General features: G+C 51.8%; 1 protein-coding gene across 1 annotated transcript in view; it reads left to right on the top strand.

The window, feature by feature from the left end:
* The window catches only part of LOC140711554 (uncharacterized), a 38,914-nt gene extending 15,606 nt beyond the window's left edge, over positions 1-23,308 (top strand). The window contains exons 7-8 of the mRNA XM_073014902.1: positions 19,349-19,619; positions 23,113-23,308. Coding sequence (XP_072871003.1) covers positions 19,349-19,619; positions 23,113-23,287 — 446 coding nt within the window. The 3' untranslated portion in view covers positions 23,288-23,308. The remainder of the gene's footprint in view (positions 1-19,348; positions 19,620-23,112) is intronic.

Below are 23,308 nucleotides of genomic sequence, written 5' to 3' on the forward strand. Positions count from 1 at the left end.
CCTCAAACTGGAACATCAGCTCCCCTCCTGGTCTCCAGCTGCACGGTTCTCAAACTAGAACATCAGCAGCTCTCTTGCCATGTGTCCAGCTGCACGGCCCTCAAACTGCAACATCAGCTACCCCCGGGTCTCCAGCTGCATGGCGCTCAAACTGGAACGTCAGCTGCCTGCCGGGTCTCCAGCTGTACGGACCTCAAACTGGAACAGTTTGAACTCGGTGGGGCAGCTCCTATTCCAGTTTGAGGGCCGTGCAGCTGGAGTCCAGGACTGAGCTGACGTTCCAGTTTGAGGGCTGTGTAGCTGGAGACCCAGCAGGGAGCTGATGTTCCAGTTTGAGGGCCGTGCAGCTGTAGATCTGGGGGGAGCTGATGTTCCAGTTTGAGAGCCATGCAGCTGGAGACCCGGGGGGGAGCTGGTGTTCCAGTTTCAGGGCTGTGCATCTGGAGACTCATCAGGAAGCTGATGTTCCAATTGGAGGGCCGGGGAGCTGGACACACAGGGGTAAGCTAATGCTCCAGTTTGAGGGCAGTGCTGCTGTAGACCCAGTGGGGAGCTGATGTTCCAGTTTGAGGGCCGTGCAGGTGGACACAGGGCAGAGAGCTGATGTTCCAGTTTGAGCACCATGCAGCTGGAGACTCAGCGGGGAGCTGATGTTGCAGTTTGAGGGCCATGCAGCTGGACACATGGCAAGAGAGCTGATGTTCTAGTTTGAGAACCGTGCAGCTGGAGACCAGGAGGGGAGCTGATGTTCCAGTTTGAGGGCCGTGCAGCTGGAGACTAGGAGGGGAGCTGATGTTCCAGTTTGAGGGCCGTGCAGCTGGAGACCCAGAGGGGAGTCTATATTCCAGTTTGAGGGCCGTGCAACTGGAGATTCAGGGTGGCGCCGATGTTCCACTTTGAGGGCAATGCAGCTGGAGACCCGGTGGGAGCTGATGTTCCGTTTGAGGGCTGTGCAGCTGGAGAACCGTGGGGGAGTTGATGTTCCAGTTTGAGGGCCATGCAACTGGAGATTCAGGGTGGCGCCGATGTTCCACTTTGAGGGCGATGCAGCTGGAGACCCAGTGGGAGCTGATGTTCCAGTTTGAGGGCCCAGAAGCTGATGTTCCAGTTTAAGGGCCATGCAGCTGGAGACACGGCGGGGAGCTCATGTTCCAATTTGAGGGTCGTGCAGCTGGAGAACTAGGGAGGAGCTGATGTTGTTTTCATTTGAGAGCCGTGGAGCTGGACACCTGGAGAGGAACTGGTGTTCTAGTTTGATGGTTGTAGAGCTGGGGATGCAGGGAGGAGCTGTTGTCTTTATAGTTTGAGGGCCGTGGAGCTGAAGACCCTGGGAGGAGCCGTTCTAGTTTGAGGGTCTTGCACCTGGACACCCTAGGAGGAGCTGATGTTGTTGCAGTTTGAGTATTGTGCAGCTGGAGATCTAGTGGGGAAAAGGTCCTGCGATTCGAATCTGAGGGTCTTCGATCTGGAATCTACAGGAAGAGCCAGTACTGCCTCTCATGACTTAGGCTGTGGAGCTGGAGACCTGGGGAGGAGCCGTTGTTGGTGTTTCTCATTGAGGGTTGTGGAGCTGGACATACAGGGTGGAGCGTTGTTTTCTAGTTTGTGGGTCGTGGAGCTAGAGACCCGCAGAGGAGCCAGTGGTGGTGTTTCTCGTTGAGGGTTGTGGAGCTGGATATACAGGGTGGAACATTGTTTTCTAGTTTGTGGGTCGTGGAGCTGGAGACCCGTGGAGGAGCCGGTGGTGGTGTTTCGCATTGAGGGTTGTGGAGCTAGAGATATAGGGTGGAGCGTTGTTTTCTGGTTTGTGGGTTGTGGAGCTGGAGACCCGTGGAGGAGATGGACTTGGTGTTTCTAGCTGAGAGTCGTGGAGCTGGAGATCCATGGAGGAGCTGGAGTTGGTGTTTCTAATTGAGGGTCATCGAGGTGGAGATGGCGGAATAGCCACTCTTGGTGTTTTTCCGTGAGGGTCGTGGAGCTGGAGATACAGGTGGAGTGTTGTTTTCTAGTTTGTGGGTCACGGACCTGGAGACCCGTGGAGGAGCTGTCGATGGTGTTTCTGGTTGAGGGTCGTGGAGTTGGATACATGCGGAGGAGCCATTGTTGGTGTTTCTAGTTGATTATCGTGGAGCTAGATACCCGCAGAGGAGCCGTTGTTGGTGTTTCTCGTTGAGGGTTGTGGAGCTGGAGATACAGGGTGGAGCGTTGTTTTCTAGTTTGTGGGTAGTCGAGCTGGAGACCCATAGAGGAGCCGGTGGTGGTGTTTCTCATTGAGGGTTGTGGAGCTGGAGATACAGGGTGGAGCATTGTTTTGTAGTTGGTGGGTCATGGAGATGGAGACCCATGTAGGAGCCGGTGGTGTTGTTTCTTGAGGATTGTGGAGCTAGAGATACAGGGTGGAGCGTTGTTTTCTGATTTGTGGGTCGTGGAGCTGGAGACCTGTGGAGGAGCTGGAGTTGGTGTTTCTAGTTGAGGGTCGTGGAGCTGGAGACCCATGGAGGAGCCGGAGTTGGTGTTCTAGTTGAGGGTCATCGAGGTGTTGATGGCGGAATAGCCGCTGTGGGCGTCCTTGTTTGAGGGTCGTGGAGCTGGAGATACAGGGTGGAGCGTTGTTTTCTAGTTTGTGGGTCGTGGAGCTGAAGAGCTGTGGAGGAGCTGTCGTTGGTGTTTCTGGTTGAGGGTTTGGAGTTGGAGACAGCAGAGGAGCCATTGTTAGTGTTTCTAGTTGAGGATCGTGGAGCTAGAGACCCGCGGAGGAGCCATTGTTGGTGTTTCTTGTTGAGGGTTGTGGAGCTGGAGATACAGGGTGCAGCGTTGTTTTCTAGTTTGTGGGTCGTGGAGCTGGAGACCTGCAGAGGAGCCGGTGGTGGTGTTTCTCGTTGAGGATTGTGGAGCTGGAGATACAGGGTGGAGCATTGTTTTCTAGTGTGTGGGTCTTGGAGCTGGAGACCCGTGTAGGAGCTGGTGGTGGCGTTTCTCATTGAGGGTTGTGGAGCTACAGATACAGGGTGGAGCGTTGTTTTCTAGTTTGTGGGTCGTGGAGCTGGAGACCTGTGGAGGACCTGTCGTTGGTGTTTCTGGTTGAGGGTTTGGAGTTGGAGACACACGGAGGAGCCACTGTTGGTGTTTCTAGTTGAGGATCGTGGAGCTGCAGACCCGTGGAGGAGCCGGTGTTGGTGTCTCTAGTTGAGGATTGTGGAGCTGGAGTCCCGTGGAGGATGCGGTGTTAGTGTTTCTTGCTGATGGTCATGGTGCTAGAGACCTGCGGAAGAGAAGCTGTTGGTGTTTCTAGTTGAATGTCGTGGAGCTGGAGACCCGCCAGGAGCCAGTGTTGGTGTTTGTAGTTGAGGGTCATGTTGCTGGAGACCCGTGGAGGAGCCGGTGTTCGTGTTTCTAGTTGAGGTGTGGGGAGTTGGAGACCCGTGGAGGAGCCATTGTTGGTGTTTCTCAGTGACTGTTGTGGAGCTGGAGATATAGTGTGATGTGTTGTTTTCTAGTTTGTGGATTGCGGAGCTGGAGTCCCGCGGAGGAGCCGGTTTTGTTGTTTCTAATTGAGGATCGTGGAGCTGGAGACCTGCGGAGGAGCCCATGTTGGTGTTTGTAGTTGAGGGTTTTCCAGGTGGAGACTCACGGAGGAACTGCAGTTGGTGTTTCTAGTTGATGTTTGTAGAGCTGGAGATACAGGGTGGAGCGTTGTTTTCTAGTTTGTGGGTCATGGAGCTGGAGACTCATGGAGGAGCTGGAGTTGGTGTTTCTAATTGAGGGTAGTGCAGCTGGAGACCCATGGAGGAGCTAAAGTTGGTGTTTCTAGCTGAGGGTTGTGGAGCTGGAGATACAGGGTGGAGCGTTGTTTTCTAGTTTGTGGGTCGTGGAGCTGGAGACCCGTGGAGTAGCTGTCATTGGTGTTTCTGGTTGAGGGTTTGGAGTTGGAGACACACGGAGGAGCCATTGTTGGTGTTTCTAGTTGAGGATCATGGAGCTGGAGACCCGCGGAGGAGCCGTTGTTGGTGTTTCTCGTAGAGGGTTGTGGAGCCGGAGATACAGGGTGGAGCATTGTTTTCTAGTTTGTGGGTCATGGAGCTGGAGACCTGTGGAGGAGCTGGAGTTGTTGTTTTTAGTTGAGGGTCGTGGAGCTGGAGATATAGGGTCATGCGTTGTTTTCTAGTTTGTGGTTTGCGGAGCTGGAGACCCGCGGAGGAGCCGGTTTTGTTGTTTCTAATTGAGGATCGTGGAGCTGGAGACCTGTGGAAGAGCCCATGTTGGTGTTTGTAGTTGTGGGTTTTGGAGCTGGAGACTCGCGGAGGAACTGCAGTGGGTGTTTCTACTTCATATTTGTGGAGCTGGAGATACAGGGTGGAGCGTTGTTTTCTAGTTTGTGGGTCATGGAGCTGGAGAGCCGTGTAGGATCCGGTGGTGGTGTTTCTCATTGAGGGCTGTGGAGCTAGAGATACAGGGTGGAGTGCTGTTTTCTGGTTTGTGGGTCGTGGAGCTGGAGACCTGTGGAGGAGCTGGAGTTTGTGTTTTTAGTTGAGGGTCGTGGAGCTGGAGATATAGGGTGCTGCGTCGTTTTCTACTTTGTGGTTTGCGGAGCTGGAGACCCGCAGAGGAGCCGGTTTTGTTGTTTGTAATTGAGGATTGTGGAGCTGGAGACCTGCGGAGGAGCCCATGTTGGTGTTTGTAGTTGAGGGTTTTGGAGCTGGAGAGTCACGGAGGAACTACAGTTGGTGTTTCTAGTTGATGTTTGTGGAGCTGGAGATACAGGTTGGAGCATTGTTTTCTAGTTTGTGGGTCATGGAGCTGGAGACCCGTGGAGGAGCTGTAGTTGGTGTTTCTAGTTGAGGGCCGTGGAGCTGGAGACCCGTGGAGGAGCTCTAGTTGGTGTTTCTAGAGGGTCATTGAGGTGGAGACGGCTGAGCTACCGCTGTTGGTGTTTTTCTTTGAGGGTCGTGGAGCTGGAGATACAGGGTGGGGCGTTGTTTTCTAGTTGGTGGGTCACGAACCTGGAGACCCGTGGAGGAGCTGTAGATGTGTTTCTGGTTGAAGGTCGTGGAGATGGATACATGCGGAGGAGCCATTGTTGGTGTTTCTAGTTGATTATCGTGGAGCTGGATACCCGCGGAGGAGCCGTTGTTGGTGTTTCTCGTTGAGGGTTGTGGAGCTGACGATACAGGGTGGAGTGTTGTTTTCTAGTTTGTGGGTGTTCGAGCTGGAGACTCACAGAGGAGCCGGTGGTGGTGTTTCTCGTTGAGGATTGTGGAGCTGGAGATACAGGGTGGAGCGTTATTTTCTAGTTTGTGGGTCGTGGAGATGGAGACCCGTTTAGGAGCCGATGGTGCTCTTTCTCGTTGAGGACTGTGTAGCTAGAGATACAGGGTGGAGCGTTGTTTTCTGATTTGTGGGTCGTGGAGCTGGAGACCTGTGGAGGAGCTGAAGTTGGTGTTTCTAGTTGAGGGTCGTGGAGCTGGAGACCCATGGAGGAGCCGGAGTTGGTGTTTCTAGTTGAGGGTCATCGAGGTGACGATGGCGGAATGGCCGCTCCTGGTGTCTTTGTTTGAGGGTCGTGGAGCAGGAGATACAGGGTGGAGCGTTGTTTTCTAGTTTGTGGGTCGTGGAGCTGGAGACCCGTGGAGGAGCTCTCGTTGGTGTTTCTGGTTGAGGGTTTGGAGTTGGAGACACACGGAGGAGCCATTGTTGGTGTTTCCAGTTGAGGATCGTGGAGCTGGAGGTCCGCGGAGGAGCCGTCGGTGGTGTTTCTCATAGAGGGTTGTGGAGCCGGAGATACAGGGTGGAGCATTGTTTTCTAGTTTGTGGGTCATGGAGCTGGAGACCTGTGGAGGAGCTGGAGTTGTTGTTTTTAGTTGAGGGTTATGGAGCTGGAGATATAGGGTCATGCGTTGTTTTCTAGTTTGTGGTTTGCAGAGCTGGAGACCCTCGGAGGAGCCGGTTTTGTTGTTTCTAATTGAGGATCGTGGAGGTGGAGACCTGTGGAAGAGCCCATGTTGGTGTCTGTAGTTGAAGGTTTTCGAGCTGGACGGTCGCGGAGGAACTGCAGTTGGTGTTTCTAGTTGATGTTTGTGGAGCGGGAGATACCGGGTGGAGCGTTGTTTTCTAGTTTGTGGGTCCTGGAGCTGGAGACCCGTGGAGGAGCTGGAGTTGGTGTTTCTAGTTGAGGGTCATCGAGGTGGAGACGGCGGAGCAGCCGCTGTTGGTGTTTTTCTTTGAGGGTCGTGGAGCTGGAGATACAGGGTGGAGTGTTGTTTTCTAGTTTGTGGGTCACGGACCTGGAGAACCGTGGAGGAGCTGTAGATGGTGTTTCTGGTTGAAGGTCGTGGAGATGGATACATGCGGAGGAGCCATTGTTGGTGTTTCTAGTTGATTATCGTGGAGCTGGATAACCGCGGAGGAGCCGTTGTTGGTGTTTCTCGTTGAGGGTTGTGGAGCTGACGATACAGCGTGGTGTGTTTTTTTCTAGTTTGTGGGTGTTCGAGCTGGAGACCCGCAGAGGAGCCGGTGGTGGTGTTTCTCGTTGAGGATTGTGGAGCTGGAGATACAGGGCGGAGCATTGTTTTCTAGTGTGTGGGTGGTGGTGCTGGAGACCCGCGGAGGAGCCAGTGTTGGTGTTTCTAGTTGAGGATCGTGGATCTAGAGTCCTGTGGAGGATCCGGTGTTAGTGTTTCTTGCTGAGGGTCATGGTGCTGGAGACCTGCGGAGGAGAAGCTGTTCGTGTTTCTAGTTGAATGTCTTGGAGGTGGAGACCTGCCAGGAGTCAGTGTTGGTGTTTGTAGTTGAGGGTCGTGTTGCTGGAGACCCGCGGAGGAGCCGGTGTTGGTGTTTCTAGTAGAGGTTTGGGGAGTTGGAGACCCGTGGAGGAGCCATTGTTGGTGTTTCTTGGTGACTGTTGTGGAGCTGGAGATATAGGGTGATGTGTTGTTTTCTAATTTGTGAATTGTGGAGCAGAAGTCCCGCAGAGGAGCTGGTTTTGTTGCTTCTAATTGAGGATCATGGAGCTGGAGACCTGCGGAGGAGCCCTTGTTGGTGTTTGTAGTTGAGAGTTTTGGAGCTGGAGACTCGCGGAGGAACTGTAGTTGGTGTTTCCAGTTGATGTTTGTGGAGCTGGAGATACAGGGTGGAGCGTTGTTTTCTAGTTTGTGGGTCATGGAGCTGGAGACCCGTGGAGGAGCTGGAGTTGGTGTTTCTAATTGAGGGTAGTGGAGCTGGAGACCCATGGAGGAGCTGGAGTTGGTGTTTCTAGCTGAGGGTTTTGGAGCTGGAGATACAGGGTGGAGCGTTGTTTTCTAGTTTGTGGGTCGTGGAGCTGGAGACCTGCAGAGGAGCCGGTGGTGGTGTTTCTCATTGAGGGTGTGGAGCTGGAGATACAGGGTGGAGCATTGTTTTCTGGTTTGTGGGTCGTGGAGCTAGAGACCTGTGGAGGAGCTGGAGTTGGTGTTTCTAGTTGCGGGTCGTGGAGCTGGAGACCCATGAAGGAGCCGGAGTTGATGTTTCTAGTTGAGGTCATTGAGGTGGCGATGGCAGAATGGCCGCTCCTGGTGTTTTTGTTTGAGGGTCGTGGAGCTGGAGATACAGGGTGGAGCGTTGTTTTCTAGTTTGTGGGTCGTAGTGCTGGAGACCCGTGGAGGAGCTCTCGTTGGTGTTTCTGGTTGAGGGTTTGGAGTTGGAGACACATGGAGGAGCCATTGTTGGTGTTTCCAGTTGAGTATCGTGGAGCTGGAGGCCCGCGGAGGAGCTGTCGTTGGTGTTTCTCATAGAGGGTTGTGGAGCCGGAGATACAGGGTGGAGCATTGTTTTCTAGTTTGTGGGTCATGGAGCTGGAGACCTGTGGAGGAGCTGGAGTTGTTGTTTTTAGTTGAGGGTTATGGAGCTGGAGATATAGGGTCATGCGTTGTTTTCTAGTTTGTGGTTTGCAGAGCTGGAGACCTGCGGAGGAGCCGGTTTTGTTGTTTCTAATTGAGGATCGTGGAGCTGGAGACCTGCAGAAGAGCCCATGTTGGTGTTTGTAGTTGTGGGTTTTGGAGCTGGAGACTCGCGGAGGAACTGCAGTTGGTGTTTCTAGTTGATGTTTGTGGAGCTGGAGATACCGGGTGGAGCATTGTTTTCTAGTTTGTGGGTCATGGAGCTGGAGACCCGTGGAGGGGCTGGAGTTGGTATTTCTAGTTGAAGGTCGTGAAGCTGGAGACCCATGGAGGAGCTGGAGTTGTTGTTTCTAATTGAGGGTCATCGAGGTGGAGACGGCAGAGCAGCCGCTCTTGGTGTTTTTCTTTGAGGGTCGTGGAGCTGGAGATACATGGTGGAGCATTGTTTTCTAGTTTGTGGGTCCTGGACCTGGAGACCCGTGGAGGAGGTGTCGATGGTGTTTCTGACTGAGAGTCGTGGAGTTGGAGACATGCGGAGGAGCCATTGTTGGTGTTTCTAGTTGATGATCGTGGAGCTGGATACCCGCAGAGGAGCCGTTGTTGGTGTTTCTCGTTGAGGGTTGTGGAGCTGAAGATACAGGGTGGAGCGTTGTTTTCTAGTTTGTGGGTGTTCGAGCTGGAGACCTGCAGAGGAGCCGGTGGTGGTGTTTCTCTTTGAGGATTGTGGAGCTAGAGATACAGGGTGGAGCGTTGTTTCCTAGTTTGTGGGTCATGGAGCTGGAGAGCCGTGTAGGAGCCGGTGGTGGTGTTTCTCATTGAGGATTGCGGAGCTAGACATACAGGGTGGAGCGTTGTTTTTTGATTTGTGGGTCGTGGAGCTGGAGACCTTTAGAGGAGCTGGAGTTGGTGTTTCTAGTTGAGGGTCGTGGAGCTGGAGACCCATGGAGGAGCCGGAGTTGTTGTTTCTAGTTGAGGGTCATCGAGGTGCCGATGGCGGAATAGCCACTATGGGGGTCTTTGTTTGAGCGTCATGGAGCTGGAGATACACGGTGGAGCGTTGTTTTCTAGTTTGAGGGTCGTGGAGCTGGAGACCCATGGAGGAGCTGTCGTTGGTGTTTCTGGTTACGGGTTTGGAGTTGGAGACATGCGGAGGAGCCATTGTTGGTGTTTCTCATTGAGGATCGTGGAGCTGGAGACCCGTGGAGGAGCCAGTGTTGGAGTTTCTAGTTGAGGATCGTGGAGCTGGAGTCCCGTGGAGGATCTGGTGTTAGTGTTTCTTGCTGAGGGTCATGTGCTGGAGGCCTGCGGAGGAGAAGCTGTTGGTGTTTCTAGTTGAATGTCATGGAGCTGGAGACCCGCCAGGAGCCAGTGTTGGTGTTTGTAGTTGAGGGTCGTGTTGATGGAGACCCGGGTAGGAGCCGGTGTTGGTGTTTCTAGTTGAGGTTTGGGGAGTTGGAGACCCGTGGAGGAGCCATTGTTGGTGTTTCTCGGTGACTGTTGTGGAGCTGGAGATATAGGGTGATGCGTTGTTTTCTAGTTTGTGGTTTGCGGAGCTGGAGACCCACAGAGGAGCCGGTTTTGTTGTTTCTAATTGAGGATCGTGGAGCTGGAGACCTGCGGAGGAGCCCATGTTGATGTTTGTAGTTGAGGGTTTTGGAGCTGGAGACTCGCGGAGGAACTGCAGTTGGTGTTTCTAGTTGATGTTTGTGGAGCTGGAGATACAGGGTGGAGCGTTGTTTTCTAGTTTGTGGGTCATGGAGCTGGAGACCCGTGGAGGAGCTGTCGTTGGTGTTTCTGGTTGAGGGTTTAGAGTTGGAGACACGCAGAGGAGCGATTGTTGGCGTTTCTAGTTGTGGATCGTGGAGCTGGAGACCCGCGGAGGAGCCATTGTTGGTGTTTCTCGTTGAGGGTTGTGGAGCAGGAGATACAGGGTGGAGCGTTATTTTCTAGTTTGTGGGTCGTGGAGCTGGAGACCCGAGGAGGAGCCATTGTTGGTGTTCTCGTTGAGGGTTGTGGAGCTGGAGATACAGGGTGGAGCATTGTTTTCTAGTTTGTGGGTCATGGAGCTGGAGAGCCGTGTAGGATCCGGTGGTGGTGTTTCTCATTGAGGGCGGTGGAGCTAGAGATACAGGGTGGAGCGCTGTTTTCTGGTTTGTGGGTCGTGGAGCTGGAGACCTGTGGAGGAGCTGGAGTTTGTGTTTTTAGTTGAGGGTCGTGGAGCTGGAGATATAGGGTGATGCGTTGTTTTCTCCTTTGTGGTTTGCGGAGCTGGAGACCCGCGGAGGAGCCGGTTTTGTTGTTTGTAATTGAGGATTGTGGAGCTGGAGACCTGCGGAGGAGCCCATGTTGGTGTTTGTAGTTGAGGGTTTTGGAGCTGGAGACTCACGGAGGAACTGCAGTTGGTGTTTCTAGTTGATGTTTGTGGAGCTGGAGATACAGGTTGGAGCACTGTTTTCTAGTTTGTGGGTCATGGAGCTGGAGACCCGTGGAGGAGCTGGAGTTGGTGTTTCTAGTTGAGGGCCCTGGAGCTGGAGACCCGTGGAGGAGCTCTAGTTGGTGTTTCTAGAGGGTCATTGAGGTGGAGACGGCTGAGCTACCGCTGTTGGTGTTTTTCTTTGAGGGTCGTGGAGCTGGAGATACAGGGTGGAGCGTTGTTTTCTAGTTTGTGGGTCACGGACCTGGAGACCTGTGGAGGAGCTGTAGATGGTGTTTCTGGTTGAAGGTCGTGGAGATGGATACATGCGGAGGAGCCATTGTTGGTGTTTCTAGTTGATTATCGTGGAGCTGGATACCCGCGGAGGAGCCGTTGTTGGTGTTTCTCGTTGAGGGTTGTGGAGCTGACGATACAGGGTGGAGTGTTGTTTTCTAGTTTGTGGGTGTTCGAGCTGGAGACTCACAGAGGAGCCGGTGGTGGTGTTTCTCGTTGAGGATTGTGGAGCTGGAGATACAGGGTGGAGCGTTATTTTCTAGTTTGTGAGTCGTGGAGATGGAGACCCGTTTAGGAGCCGATGGTGCTCTTTCTCGTTGAGGATTGTGGAGCTAGAGATACAGGGTGGAGCGTTGTTTTCTGATTTGTGGGTCGTGGAGCTGGAGACCTGTGGAGGAGCTGAAGTTGGTGTTTCTAGTTGAGGGTCGTGGAGCTGGAGACCCATGGAGGAGCCGGAGTTGGTGTTTCTAGTTGAGGGTCATCGAGGTGACGATGTCGGAATGGCCGCTCCTGGTGTCTTTGTTTGAGGGTCGTGGAGCAGGAGATACAGGGTGGAGCGTTGTTTTCTAGTTTGTGGGTCGTGCAGCTGGAGACCCCTGGAGGAGCTCTCGTTGGTGTTTCTGGTTGAGGGCTTGGATTTGGAGACACACGCAGGAGCCATTGTTGGTGTTTCCAGTTGAGGATCGTGGAGCTGGAGGCCCGCGGAGGAGCCGTCGTTGGTGTTTCTCATAGAGGGTTGTGGAGCCGGAGATACAGGGTGGAGCATTGTTTTCTAGTTTGTGGTCATGGAGCTGGAGACCTGTGGAGGAGCTGGAGTTGTTGTTTTTAGTTGAGGGTTATGGAGCTGGAGATACAGGGTCATGCGTTGTTTTCTAGTTTGTGGTTTGCAGAGCTGGAGACCCTCGGAGGAGCCGGTTTTGTTGTTTCTAATTGAGGATCGTGGAGCTGGAGACCTGTGGAAGAGCCCATGTTGGTGTTTGTAGTTGAAGGTTTTTGAGCTGGAGAGTCGCGGAGGAACTGCAGTTGGTGTTTCTAGTTGATGTTTGTGGAGCTGGAGATACCGGGTGGAGCGTTGTTTTCTAGTTTGTGGGTCCTGGAGCTGGAGACCCGTGGAGGAGCTGGAGTTGGTGTTTCTAGTTGAGGGTCGTGAAGCTGGAGACCCATGGAGGAGCTGGAGTTGTTGTTTCTAACTGAAGGTCATCGAGGTGGAGACGGCAGAGCAGCCGCTCTTGGTGTTTTCTTTGAGGGTCGTGGAGCTGGAGATACATGGTGGAGCATTGTTTTCTAGTTTGTGGGTCATGGACCTGGAGACCCGTGGAGGAGGTGTCGATGGTGTTTCTGACTGAGAGTCGTGGAGTTGGAGACATGCGGAGGAGCCATTGTTGGTGTTTCTAGTTGATGATCGTGGAGCTGGATACCCGCAGAGGAGCCGTTGTTGGTGTTTCTCGTTGAGGGTTGTGGAGCTGAAGATACAGGGTGGAGCGTTGTTTTCTAGTTTGTGGGTGGTCGAGCTGGAGACCTGCAGAGGAGCCGGTGGTGGTGTTTCTCTTTGAGGATTGTGGAGCTGGAGATACAGGGTGGAGCGTTGTTTCCTAGTTTGTGGGTCGTGGAGATGGAGACCCGTGTAGGAGCCGGTGGTGGTGTTTCTCGTTGAGGATTGTGGAGCTAGACATACAGGGTGGAGCGTTGTTTTCTGATTTGTGGGTCGTGGAGCTGGAGACCTTTAGAGGAGCTGGAGTTGGTGTTTCTAGTTGAGGGTCGTGGAGCTGGAGACCCATGGAGGAGCCGGAGTTGTTGTTTCTAGTTGAGGGTCATCGAGGTACCGATGGCGGAATAGCCGCTATGGGGGTCTTTGTTTGAGCGTCGTGGAGCTGGAGATACACGGTGGAGCGTTGTTTTCTAGTTTGAGGGTCGTGGAGCTGGAGACCCATGGAGGAGCTGTCGTTGGTGTTTCTGGTTACGGGTTTGGAGTTGGAGACACACGGAGGAGCCATTGTTGGTGTTTCTCATTGAGGATCGTGGAGCTGGAGACCCGTGGAGGAGCCAGTGTTGGAGTTTCTAGTTGAGGATCGTGGAGCTGGAGTCCCGTGGAGGATCTGGTGTTAGTGTTTCTTGCTGAGGGTCATGTGCTGGAGGCCTGCGGAGGAGAAGCTGTTGGTGTTTCTAGTTGAATGTCATGGAGCTGGAGACCCGCCAGGAGCCAGTGTTGGTGTTTGTAGTTGAGGGTCGTGTTGATGGAGACCCGGGTAGGAGCCGGTGTTGGTGTTTCTAGTTGAGGTTTGGGGAGTTGGAGACCCGTGGAGGAGCCATTGTTGGTGTTTCTCGGTGACTGTTGTGGAGCTGGAGATATAGGGTGATGCGTTGTTTTCTAGTTTGTGGTTTGCGGAGCTGGAGACCCACAGAGGAGCCGGTTTTGTTGTTTCTAATTGAGGATCGTGGAGCTGAAGACCTGCGGAGGAGCCCATGTTGGTGTTTGTAATTGAGGGTTTTGGAGCTGGAGACTCGCGGAGGAACTGCAGTTGGTGTTTCTAGTTGATGTTTGTGGAGCTGGAGATACAGGGTGGAGCGTTGTTTTCTAGTTTGTGGGTCATGGAGCTGGAGACCTGTGGAGGAGCTGGAGTTGGTGTTTCTAGTTGAGAGTCGTGGAACTGGAGACCCATGGAGGAGCCATAGTTGGTGTTTCTAGTTGAGGGTCATCGAGGTGGCGATGGCGGAGTAGCCGCTGTTGGTGTCTTTGTTTTAGGGTCGTGGAGCTGTACATACAGGGTGGATGGTTGTTTTTTAGGTTGTGGGTCGTGGAGCTGCAGAACCGTGGAGGAGCTGTCGTTGGTGTTTCTGGGTGAGGGTTTGGAGTTGGAGACACGCGGAGGAGCCATTGTTGATGTTTCTAGTTCAGGATCGTGGAGCTGGAGTCCCGCAGAGGATCCGGTGTTGTTGTTTCTTGCTGAGGGTCATGGTGCTGGAGACTTGTGGAGAAGAAGCTGTTGGTGTTTCTAGTTAAATGTCTTGGAGCTGGAGACCCGTCAGGAGCTGGTGTTGGTGTTTGTAGTTGAGGGTCTTGTTGCTGGAGTCCCGCGGAGGAGCCAGTGTTGATGTTTCTAGTTGAGGTTTGGGGCATTGGAGACCCATGGAGAAGCCATTGTTGGTGTTTTTCGTTGACTGTTGTTGAACTGTAGATATAGAGTGATGCATTGTTTTCTAGTTTGTGCTTTGTGGAGCTGGAGACCCTCGGAGGCACCGGTTTTGTTGTTTCTAATTGAGGATCATGGAGCTGGAGACCTGCGGAGGAGCCTGTCTTGGTGTTTGTAGTTGAGGATTTTGGAGCTGGAGACTCGCGGAGAAACTGCAGTTGGTGTTTCTAGTTGATGTTTGTGGAGCTGGAGATACAGGGTGGAGCATTGTTTTCTAGTTTGTGGGTCGTGGAGCTGAAGACCCGTGGAGGAGCTTTCGTTGGTGTTTTTGGTTGAGGGTCGTGGAGTTGGAGACACGTGGAGGAGCCATTGTTGGTGTTTCTAGTTGATGATCGTGGAGCTAGAGACCCGCAGAGGAGCCGGTGTTCGTGTTTCTAGTTGAGGATCGTGGAGCTGGAGACCCTCGGAGGAGCCGTTGTTGGTGTTTCTCATTGAGGATTGTGGAGGTGGAGATACGGTGTAGAGCATTGTTTTCTAGTTTGTGGGTCGCGGAGCTGGAGATCCGCAGAGGAGCCGGTGGTGGTGTTTCTTGTTGAGGGTTGTGGAGCTGGAGATACAGGGTGGAGCATTGTTTTCTAGTTTGTGGGTTGTGGAGCTGGACACCCGTGGAGGAGTCGGTGGTGGTGTTTCTTGTTGAGGGTTGTGGAACTAGAGATACAGGGTGGAGCGTTGTTTTCTTGTTTGTGGGTTGCGGAGCTGGAGACCCGTGGAGGAGCTGGAGTTTTTGTTTCTAGTTGAGGGTCGTGGAGTTGGAAACCCATGGAGGAGTCGGCGTTGATGTTTCTAGTTGAGTGTCGTGGAGTTGGAGACCTGCCAAGGAGCCAGTGTTGGTGTTTCTAGTTGTGGGTTGTGGAACTAGGACCTGCAGAGGAGCCATTGTTGGTGTTTCTCGTTGAGTGTTGTGGAGCTGGAGATACAGGGTGGAGCATTGTTTTCTAGTTTGTAGGTTGTGGACCTGGCGACTCGTGGAGGAGCCAGTGTTGGTGTTTGTAGCTGAAGGTCGTAGAGGAGGAGACCTGCAGTGGAGCCAGTGTTGGTGTTTCTTGTTAGATTGTGGTGCTGGAGACCTTCGGAGGAGCCGCTGTTGGTGTGTCTAGTTGATGGTCATGGAGCTGCAGACCCGCAGAGGAGCCAGTGTTGGTGTTTCTAGTTGAGGGTCGTGGTGCTGGAGACCTGCAGAGGATCTTCTGTTGGTGTTTCTAGTTCAAGGTCGTGCAGCTGAAGAGTTGCGGAGCAGCTGGTGTTGGTGTTTCTAGTTGAGGCTTGTGGAGGTGGAGATACAGGGTGGAGCATTGTTTTCTAGTTTGTGGGTCGTGGAGCTGGAGACCCGTGGAGGAGCCGGTGGTGGTGTTTCTCGTTGAGGGTTGTGGAGCTGGAGATACAGGGTGGAGCGTTGTTTTCTAGTTTGTGGGTCATGGAGCTGGAGACCCACGGAGGAGCCATTGTTGGTGTTTCTCGTTGAGGGTTGTGGAGCTGGAGATACAGGGTGCAGCATTGTTTTCTAGTTTGTGGTTTTTGGAGCTGGAGACCCATGGAGGAGCCGGAGTTCTTGTTTCTAGTTAAGGGTTGTGGAGCTGGAGACCCGCGATGAGCCATTGTTGGTGTTTCTCGTTGAGGGTTATGGAGCTGGAGATCTAGGGTGGAGCATTGTTTTCTAGTTTGTGGGTCGTGGAGCTGGAGACCCGTGGAGGAGCCAGCAATGGTGTTTCTTGTTGAGGGTTGTGAAGCTAGAGATACAAGCTGGAGCATTGTTTTCTAGTTCGTGGTTCGCGGAGCTGGAGACCTGTGGAGGAGCTGTTGTTGGTGTTTCTGGTTCAGGGTCGTGGAGCTGGAGACCCACGGAGGAGACAGTGTTTGTGTTTCTCATTGAGGGTCATGCAGCTGGAGTCCCACGGAGGAGCCGGAGTTGGTGTTTCTAGCTGAGGGTTTTGGAGCTGGATATACGGGTGGAGCGTTGTTCTAGTTTGTGGGTCGTGGAGTTGGAGACCCGCGGAGGAGCTTGTGTTGGTGTTTCTAGTTTTGGGTTGTGAAGCTGGAGTCCCGCGGAGGAGCGGTGTTGGCATTCCTAATTGAGGTTTGTTGATCTGGAGATACAGAGGGAAGCGTTGTTATTCTAGTTTGTGGGCCCTGGAGCTGGAGACCTTGGGAAGAGCTGATGTTCTAGTTGAGGGTCGTGTAGCCGGACACCGAGGGAGGAGCTGGTTCTTCTGTTGTGTAAATCTGAAGGTCGTCGAGCTGGAGATCCAGGGAAGAGCTAGTGCTGAGGTTCAAGTCTGAGAGGCTTGGAGCTTGAGCCCTTAGGAGGAGCTGGAGCTGCCACTGTCTTAGGTTGTAAAGCTGGAGACCTGAGGAGGAGCTGGTGTTGCTTTTGTAGTGTGAGGTTTGTGGAGCTGGAGACCCAGGGAGGAGTTGGTGTGTTTCTAGTTGGATTGTCATGCAGTTGGCAACCTGGGGATGAGCTGATGTTGTCATAGTTTGAGTGTCGTGGCTAGAGACCCACGGATGAGCTGGTGCTGCTGCTGTTTAAATCTGAGGGTGGTGGAGCTGGAGATCCGGGGAAGAGCTGGTGCTGCAGTTCAAGTCTGAGGCTGTCAGAGCTGGAGCCTCCAGGAAGAGTAGGTACTGCCACTGATGTCTTAGGTTTTGGAGTTAGAGACCTAAGGAGAAGGAAGGCTGGTGTTGTAGTTTGAGGTTCGTGGAGCTGGAATCCTGGTCAGGAGCCAGTGATGCTGTTTAAGTCTGAAGTTCGTGGGGCTAAACATGCAGCTGATGTTGGGGAAGTAGAGAGAGAGAGAGAGAGAGAGAGAGTTACAGTACCCCACTTGAAACTGTACATGTAGCTGAATCCCAAGCAAGTTAAGCCTGGGAGCTTCTCAGTCCTCGTGATCATTACATTCCTTTTTCTTTTACACAGTTTGGATTTGTTTTCTGTCTCATGAGACAGGAAGACCCTGATTAATACCCTCAGGAATTGAAAAGCTTAAAAAAAACTAAGTGATTTTGCTATAATCATAATAATAGAAATTAAACTATGATTATCCTGACAGACAAAATCAGACACCACACACAATATATATCTTTTCAATTAGTTAGTAAAATAAAATATAAATTGAAAAATAGACTCATGCAAAGCTATAAAAAGTTATTTCTTGGAGAAGCGATGGATGACAGACATTAATCTGAGAGTTACTATTAATGGAGAAACTTAGAACTTACCATTTTTCCTGTGAGGTTTCGGTGCTGATACTGATACTCTGTGAGTTCTGGCCGCTGAGTCCGTTTGCACAGCCTGGCGATGCAGCAGGTTCACAGAAGGGCCCTGTCCCAGCTGCTCCTGCTCCACTATGATGGTGCGGCCTCTGCTCTGTGTTGTGAGGGGAGACCAGGCCTTTGATCACAAGCGTATCCATGGTGAGGTTCTGTGGATGGAACCTCATGGATGTTCCTTCCTGATGTTCATCGGCCATCTTGCCATTTAATGCATCTTGTTTATAACTGTCTTCTAAATATTGAATAGAAATAAAGCATTGGTACAATATGGGTAAAATATAAAGAATATCGACACATTGGACACAGAGGACCTCCACCAAGTTTAGGGAATAGAATCTGAAGAGACATAACTTCAGATATTCCCTGGAGGCCCTGCCTGAGTCCCAGTCCCTTCCCTTCTCCTACAGAGGGAATCACTTCCTGCTTTAATCTTTATTGTTCCCGTACTTTTCTTCACAGTATGTTTCTTTCACCGCGTATGTGTACATCCCAAAAAATATGCCATTTAGTTTTTGAACTATTTTCTTTTTGAGGCAGGGTCTTGCTCTGTTGCCTCGGCTGTAGTTTTGAACTTTGATGTGAGGAAATTCTCCTGTGTGGCTGCTCCTGCACTGCATGGCTCTAAGCATCTGCTCAATGTCTGTTTTTGTCTTCCATTCTCCCCCTGAGACCTACCCACACTGATGTGGTTCATTTTCATTGTGTGATCTCCCATCTCCGTTCTCCCTGAGGCCCACCCACACTGACGTGGTTCATTTTCATTGCTGCGTGATCTCCCATCTCCATTCTCTCCCTGAGACCCACCCACACTGACGTGATTCATTTTCATTGCTGCATGATCTCCCATCTCCATTCTCCCTGAGACCCACCCACACTGACGTGGTTCATTTTCATTGCTGCGTGATCTCCCATCTCCATTCTCCCCCTGAGACCCACCCACACTGATATGATTCATTGTCATTGCTGCGTGATCTCCCGTCGTCTGAGGGGAGCACGGGAAATGTCTTCATTTCCCTGTGGGTGAGTGTTTGGCCAGGTTGGGGCCCTTAGGACTGTGTTTTGCTAGGAACGTTCTTGGGCATTTCTTTTTACACACGTACAAGTTTCTTCGGGTCAGTAGCTTTCAAGTTTTAAAATTTCATCCCAGGTAAGAAATGTAATTTTCCTCATAACCCACAACACACCCCCTTTCATATACAAGCGTAACAAAAATATATTTCATAACCATTCTTAGCCGTGCCTGGTGTTCCTGCTACTCTCTGTTCTCCCCAACACTGGCATTGATTGGGTTGTGGGATTTCTGCCAGTCTGGTGGGTGTCACATGATATCTCCCCCTGTTGGGCTGAGCCCCTTCTTCGTGTTTTCATTAGCCGTTCCTCCACATCTCCTCTTCTGTGGAGGGCCGGTTCAGCTCTTTTGCCCAGTTTCTGTTAAGTTGTTTGAATTTTTGCACTTTTCTTTTATTATTCCAATTATTATGTTTTTGAGACAGAGTCTCACTCTGTCACCCAGACTGGAGTGCAGTGGCGTGATCTCAGCTCACTGCAACCTCCACCTTCTGGGTTCAAGTGATTCTCCTGCCTCAGCCTCCTGAGTAGCTGGGATTACAGGCACACGCCACAACACCCAGCTAATTTTTGTATTTTTACTAGAGATGGGGTTCCACCATGTTGTCCAGGCTGGTCTGAAACTCCTGACCTCAGGTGATTCTCCTGCCTCAGCCTCCCAAAGTGCTGGGATTACAAGCGTGAGCCACCATGTCCAGCCTGCCTTTTTCTTTTTCAAAAGGACTCTTTATAGATTATACCTATTCATTCCGGTGACTATCTGTGTGGCAAACATGGGTTTGAATCCACCAGGATGAACATGGAGGATCTCCTCTCTGGTGGCAGAAGAGACAGAAAGGGATAGGAGGGGAGGGAGAATCAGAGCCAAGAGGAGGCTGAGTCAGGTGGGTGTTGCAGGCTGCTGTGAGGACTTGGCTGCTTCTCTGAGTCGGGTGGGATTAGCAGGGGATTTAAACAGAGGAACCATGGGATTTCCCCTGTGCATGTCTGCCATTGTTGGCTCAGCTGAACACAACTCTTGAACAAGACTTGGCCTTGGACACCCAGAGGCCCTTGGGTGAGGGTTTACCTCCTGGCATGGCCACTGACACATCCACGTTTGGTGCCCACACGACTGGGTGGCCCCAAGACCTGCTCTGCCTGGGCTTCCCCTTGGTGGCATTTCTCAAGTTTGTCCCCTCTCAAGTCTGCCCCATCCAGAAAACCAAACACCTCTCTCTCCTACATGGAAACCCCGTCAGAACCTCCCCGACTCACAGCATCCCGTCAACATCACAGTCCCGACTTTCCCGCACGGACAAGCTCAGAACCTCCCCGACTCACAGCATCCCGTCAACATCACAGTCCCGACTTTCCCACACGGACAAGCCCATGGGACCCCCTGATGGACCAGGACAGCGTCAGCACTAAGACACGCCCTGAAACTCACAGAAAGAGCGGACCAAGAAGACGGGAACTGCACGGGGCACTGAGAGCTGCAAACACCCAAGATACTGTCAGAGACGGAAAAAGGTATGGCCGTGGCTGACACAAAATGTTACTCAACATTTATCACAGGCCTAAATGGAGAACATAACACTATAAAACCATTAGATAAAAACACAGGGGAAAATTTGTATGGCCTGGGGTTAGGTGAAAAGTTCTTAGACATGACACCAAAGGCATGATTCATAGAAGATTGACAAATTAAATTTAGTCATAATTTAAAATTATAATTCTATAAAGCAATATAAAAATCTTAAAAGAATGAAATGCAAACTATGGGCTAGAAAAAAATATTGGTTAATCACACATCTCACAATGTACTGGCACGCAGAATATACGAAGAACCGTCAAAACTTAACCATAAGAAAGTAAAAACCCCAGTATTAAAGAGAAGGCAAATATTTTAATGGAGCCCTCATCAAGGAAGGTATAAGGAGGGCATATTGCCCGAGAAAGAGGCTCAACATCATAGAGATGCTGGAGAAATGCCAGTCAACAGTACCTCTGCAAATCTATTAAAATGGCTAAAAACAGACAAAAACCACGGGCCAACCCAGCTTCTAGTGACGATGCAGAGGAACCGGGACCCTCATAAGCGGCAGTGGGAATGGGAGGGATCCCGCCATGCTGGAACGTGGTCCGGAAGTTTTATTGAGTTAAGCACATCCTTACCACGTCATCCAGCAACCCCACTCCTGAAATTTCCCGCAAGGGAAAACTTAAACGTGCACACACAAACCTGCACTCAAGTGTTTAGGCCTCATTGCTCATTGCCAATAACTGGAAGAAAACAAATTGTCCATTGGCAGGAGAAGGCGTGAACCAACACGGATGCTTCCACACAGGGGGCACCAACCAGCAGTGGAAACATGCACCCAAAATGCCCCAGGTCTCCCAGGCCACATGCCTGGTGAAGAAAGCTAGTTTTGGTGGGCACAGGCCGAAGGATGCCGCCACATGACACTTTGGAGAAAACAGTGCTACCGTGTTGGGAAGCAGGGCAGTGGTTTCGAGGGGCTACGGGTGGAGGGGCAAATGGAGGTGCTCTCTGGGGTGAAGGCTGAGCACCTGCACCTCACCGTGGGCTGCGGCTGAGAGGCTGTACAGCAGACACTGGCTTCAGTACATGCAGACTGAAGGAGGAAGGCGCCCACAAGTCAAAGACAGAGGGTGTCACCTCCATGAAACAAAAACATTAAAAAAAAAACAAACCTAAAATTAAGAAAAAAACACAAAAAGTATTTCTTAAGCACGTTGGACTTTGAGTTGACACAATCTGCCTGGGAGCGTGGAACAAACCACCAGCTTGGCGACCCCGGAGGGAGAGGGTGGAGGGTTTAGACCTCAATTGAAGGGCTCAGTACCTGGCTATAGGAAATAACAGATTTCAAAAGCGGCAGGGAGGAAATAATTTCTGCTGATGAGGTTGCATTTCCCCAGATAGCTGGCAGAGTAAATTAAAGCAATATTGTAAAACAATGCACATCTTGATGGAATCTCAGGATCACAAGGTTGTGTTGAAAGAGATTTGAACATGTCCAGGAAAGAAGACAAATGAGCTGAATCTTGCAGCTGCCCTGCAATGGGGGCATGGGCCGGGTGGCCGTGATTCTCCGTGACATTGCAGGAATTCTCCTGGTTGGGTCCTCAGGAGCCTTTTCTTCTTGTCCACACTCACCTTTGGGGGTTGGTGTGGGTCCTTGGTAGTCATGACTGCACTCGGGGCCGGGGGCCTGCTGAGGCTGCTCTCCATGTTTCCAAAATGCAGGGGTTTGTTCCAGATCCTACTGCTCAGCACACAGAAAGCCAGTCACTGAGACGATGGTTACTGCCAGTGAAGAAGGCGTGCATCAGGAGCTGCAGGCTAGGAGATGGGAGGTCAGCCTCAAATGCATTTTCCTGACTGACTGTATAGCAGGGAAGAAATGTGACTATGTGTAAGGAAAACAGGAATTAGGGGGAGAGAGGAAGAGGAGTTGGTCAGGAGGAGGCAGGTGGCTGATCAGGCACTCATGATGGGTGAAGGGTTTGGTGTCTCACTGACCAGATGCCGTGATCTGCTGAGTCTCTGTTCCTTCACACTACCCGGGAGGCCTGATGGTCAGTTTCCTGAGAAAGGAACTCAAATAAGACACATGTCACATTCTCAAGTTTCAAGACCACAAGGATCCATTTCTATGTTATTCAGAGAAACCATGAACATCAGTTCTCTGCGACAATCAGGTCAGTTCAACACCAGACCCGATCTGCCATGACGCCTGCTGCTCGGCCCTCAGATAAAGTCCAGAATCCAGTGTCCTCTCTCCAACCCCAGCCTGGTCCCACACCCAGACCTCCCCGCTACGCCCTGGGCCTCATTGCTGTCCCGCCGCAGAGGGGTCAGGGAGCTGCACACACCCCGCGTGCACCTGGGCATGTCGCATATTTCAGATGCACCTGGTGTCACTGTTCACACAAACCGGAGTGGGAAGAGATCCAAATGCTCGTTCACGGCAGATGGGTGAGGACGTCCCAGCAAGTCCGTCAGGGGAGTCAGCCAGCGCAAGGCGAGTGAGGGACCTCCAGAGACATGAATGGGTCTCAGACAGTGAGTGAGTGGACGAAGCAGCAAAAACACACACTGCTAGTTCAGTCAGTTCTGTTGAGCTCAGAATAGTCCACATCACGTTGATGTTTCTAACCTGGGGCTCACATTCTTCATTCAGAATATGGCAAGGACTTTAGAAGTCATCTAAAGTATCAATAATTTGAAGTCCTTTAATACAAAAAGTATAGAATATTACCTTTGTCACATAGCAACAGGGAAATGAAAAAAGAAAATTGACTTATGTTCTTTAATGGCTAGAAAATGTTCTTAAAAAGGTATTTCAAGCACAGGTGAATCTAAGAAATGACCAATTTCTTTCTTTAAATAGATAAATATAAGGTTCGATCCCTGTAAATAAATGAAGCCATTAAGGGTAGAGTCCCACAGATCACAGAACTGACCCAGCATCCAGCTCTGCTCACGATTTCAGGGAGTAATTTCCAGGCACAGGTCGAGCTGGAGAAGCTGGGGACCCTTGTGGCCCCACTGTCCTTCCTGCCTCACAGGGTCTCTGAGGGGTGCCTGGAACATTTCCTCTTGGGCTTTGAAGATCATTTCACTGAAATGCGACATTTTCCAGGTGCCATGGGCCTGAGCCCAGAAACTTCACCTGCGACAGTGGCTCCCCAGGAGTGAGCACCAGGCACTGTCAGGGGTTCTCTCCCAGCACTTTTACAAGGACTTGATGGGTTCTTCTTCCTTCAGGAGCAATCCCAGTGGGCAGAGGGAGGGGACGGGAGGCCTGGTAAATGCTCCTCCCCAGCTCTGTTCCGAGCTCCATGGGGCTCTGGCAGGCCTGACGTCTCGTGCAGATGAGGGATTAGGGTTCCTCCCCTGCCTCACTGCTCTCAGGCCCTCATGGCACCCTCCCCACCCCCGCAGCCGGCGGACCCTGCTCCCACCCAGCTGTTCTCAGGACTCTCATCCTTCCAGGACGACACCCTACCTGGAGCACCCGTTCCTGTGGCGCCCCCAGTCCTGCACTGCAGCATTCACCCTGTCACCTCCATGGCGAGACCATCCTGGAACCGTGATCAGCCCATCGGTGTCATCCACTGTCCTCCTAGCCCATTTTCTGTGCTTGTTCCTCATTCCCAAAACATCCTGAAATTACAAGAAATTAACTTTT

Source organism: Chlorocebus sabaeus, chromosome 4, assembly GCF_047675955.1.
Source record: "Chlorocebus sabaeus isolate Y175 chromosome 4, mChlSab1.0.hap1, whole genome shotgun sequence".
Taxonomy (NCBI): Eukaryota; Metazoa; Chordata; class Mammalia; order Primates; family Cercopithecidae; genus Chlorocebus; species Chlorocebus sabaeus.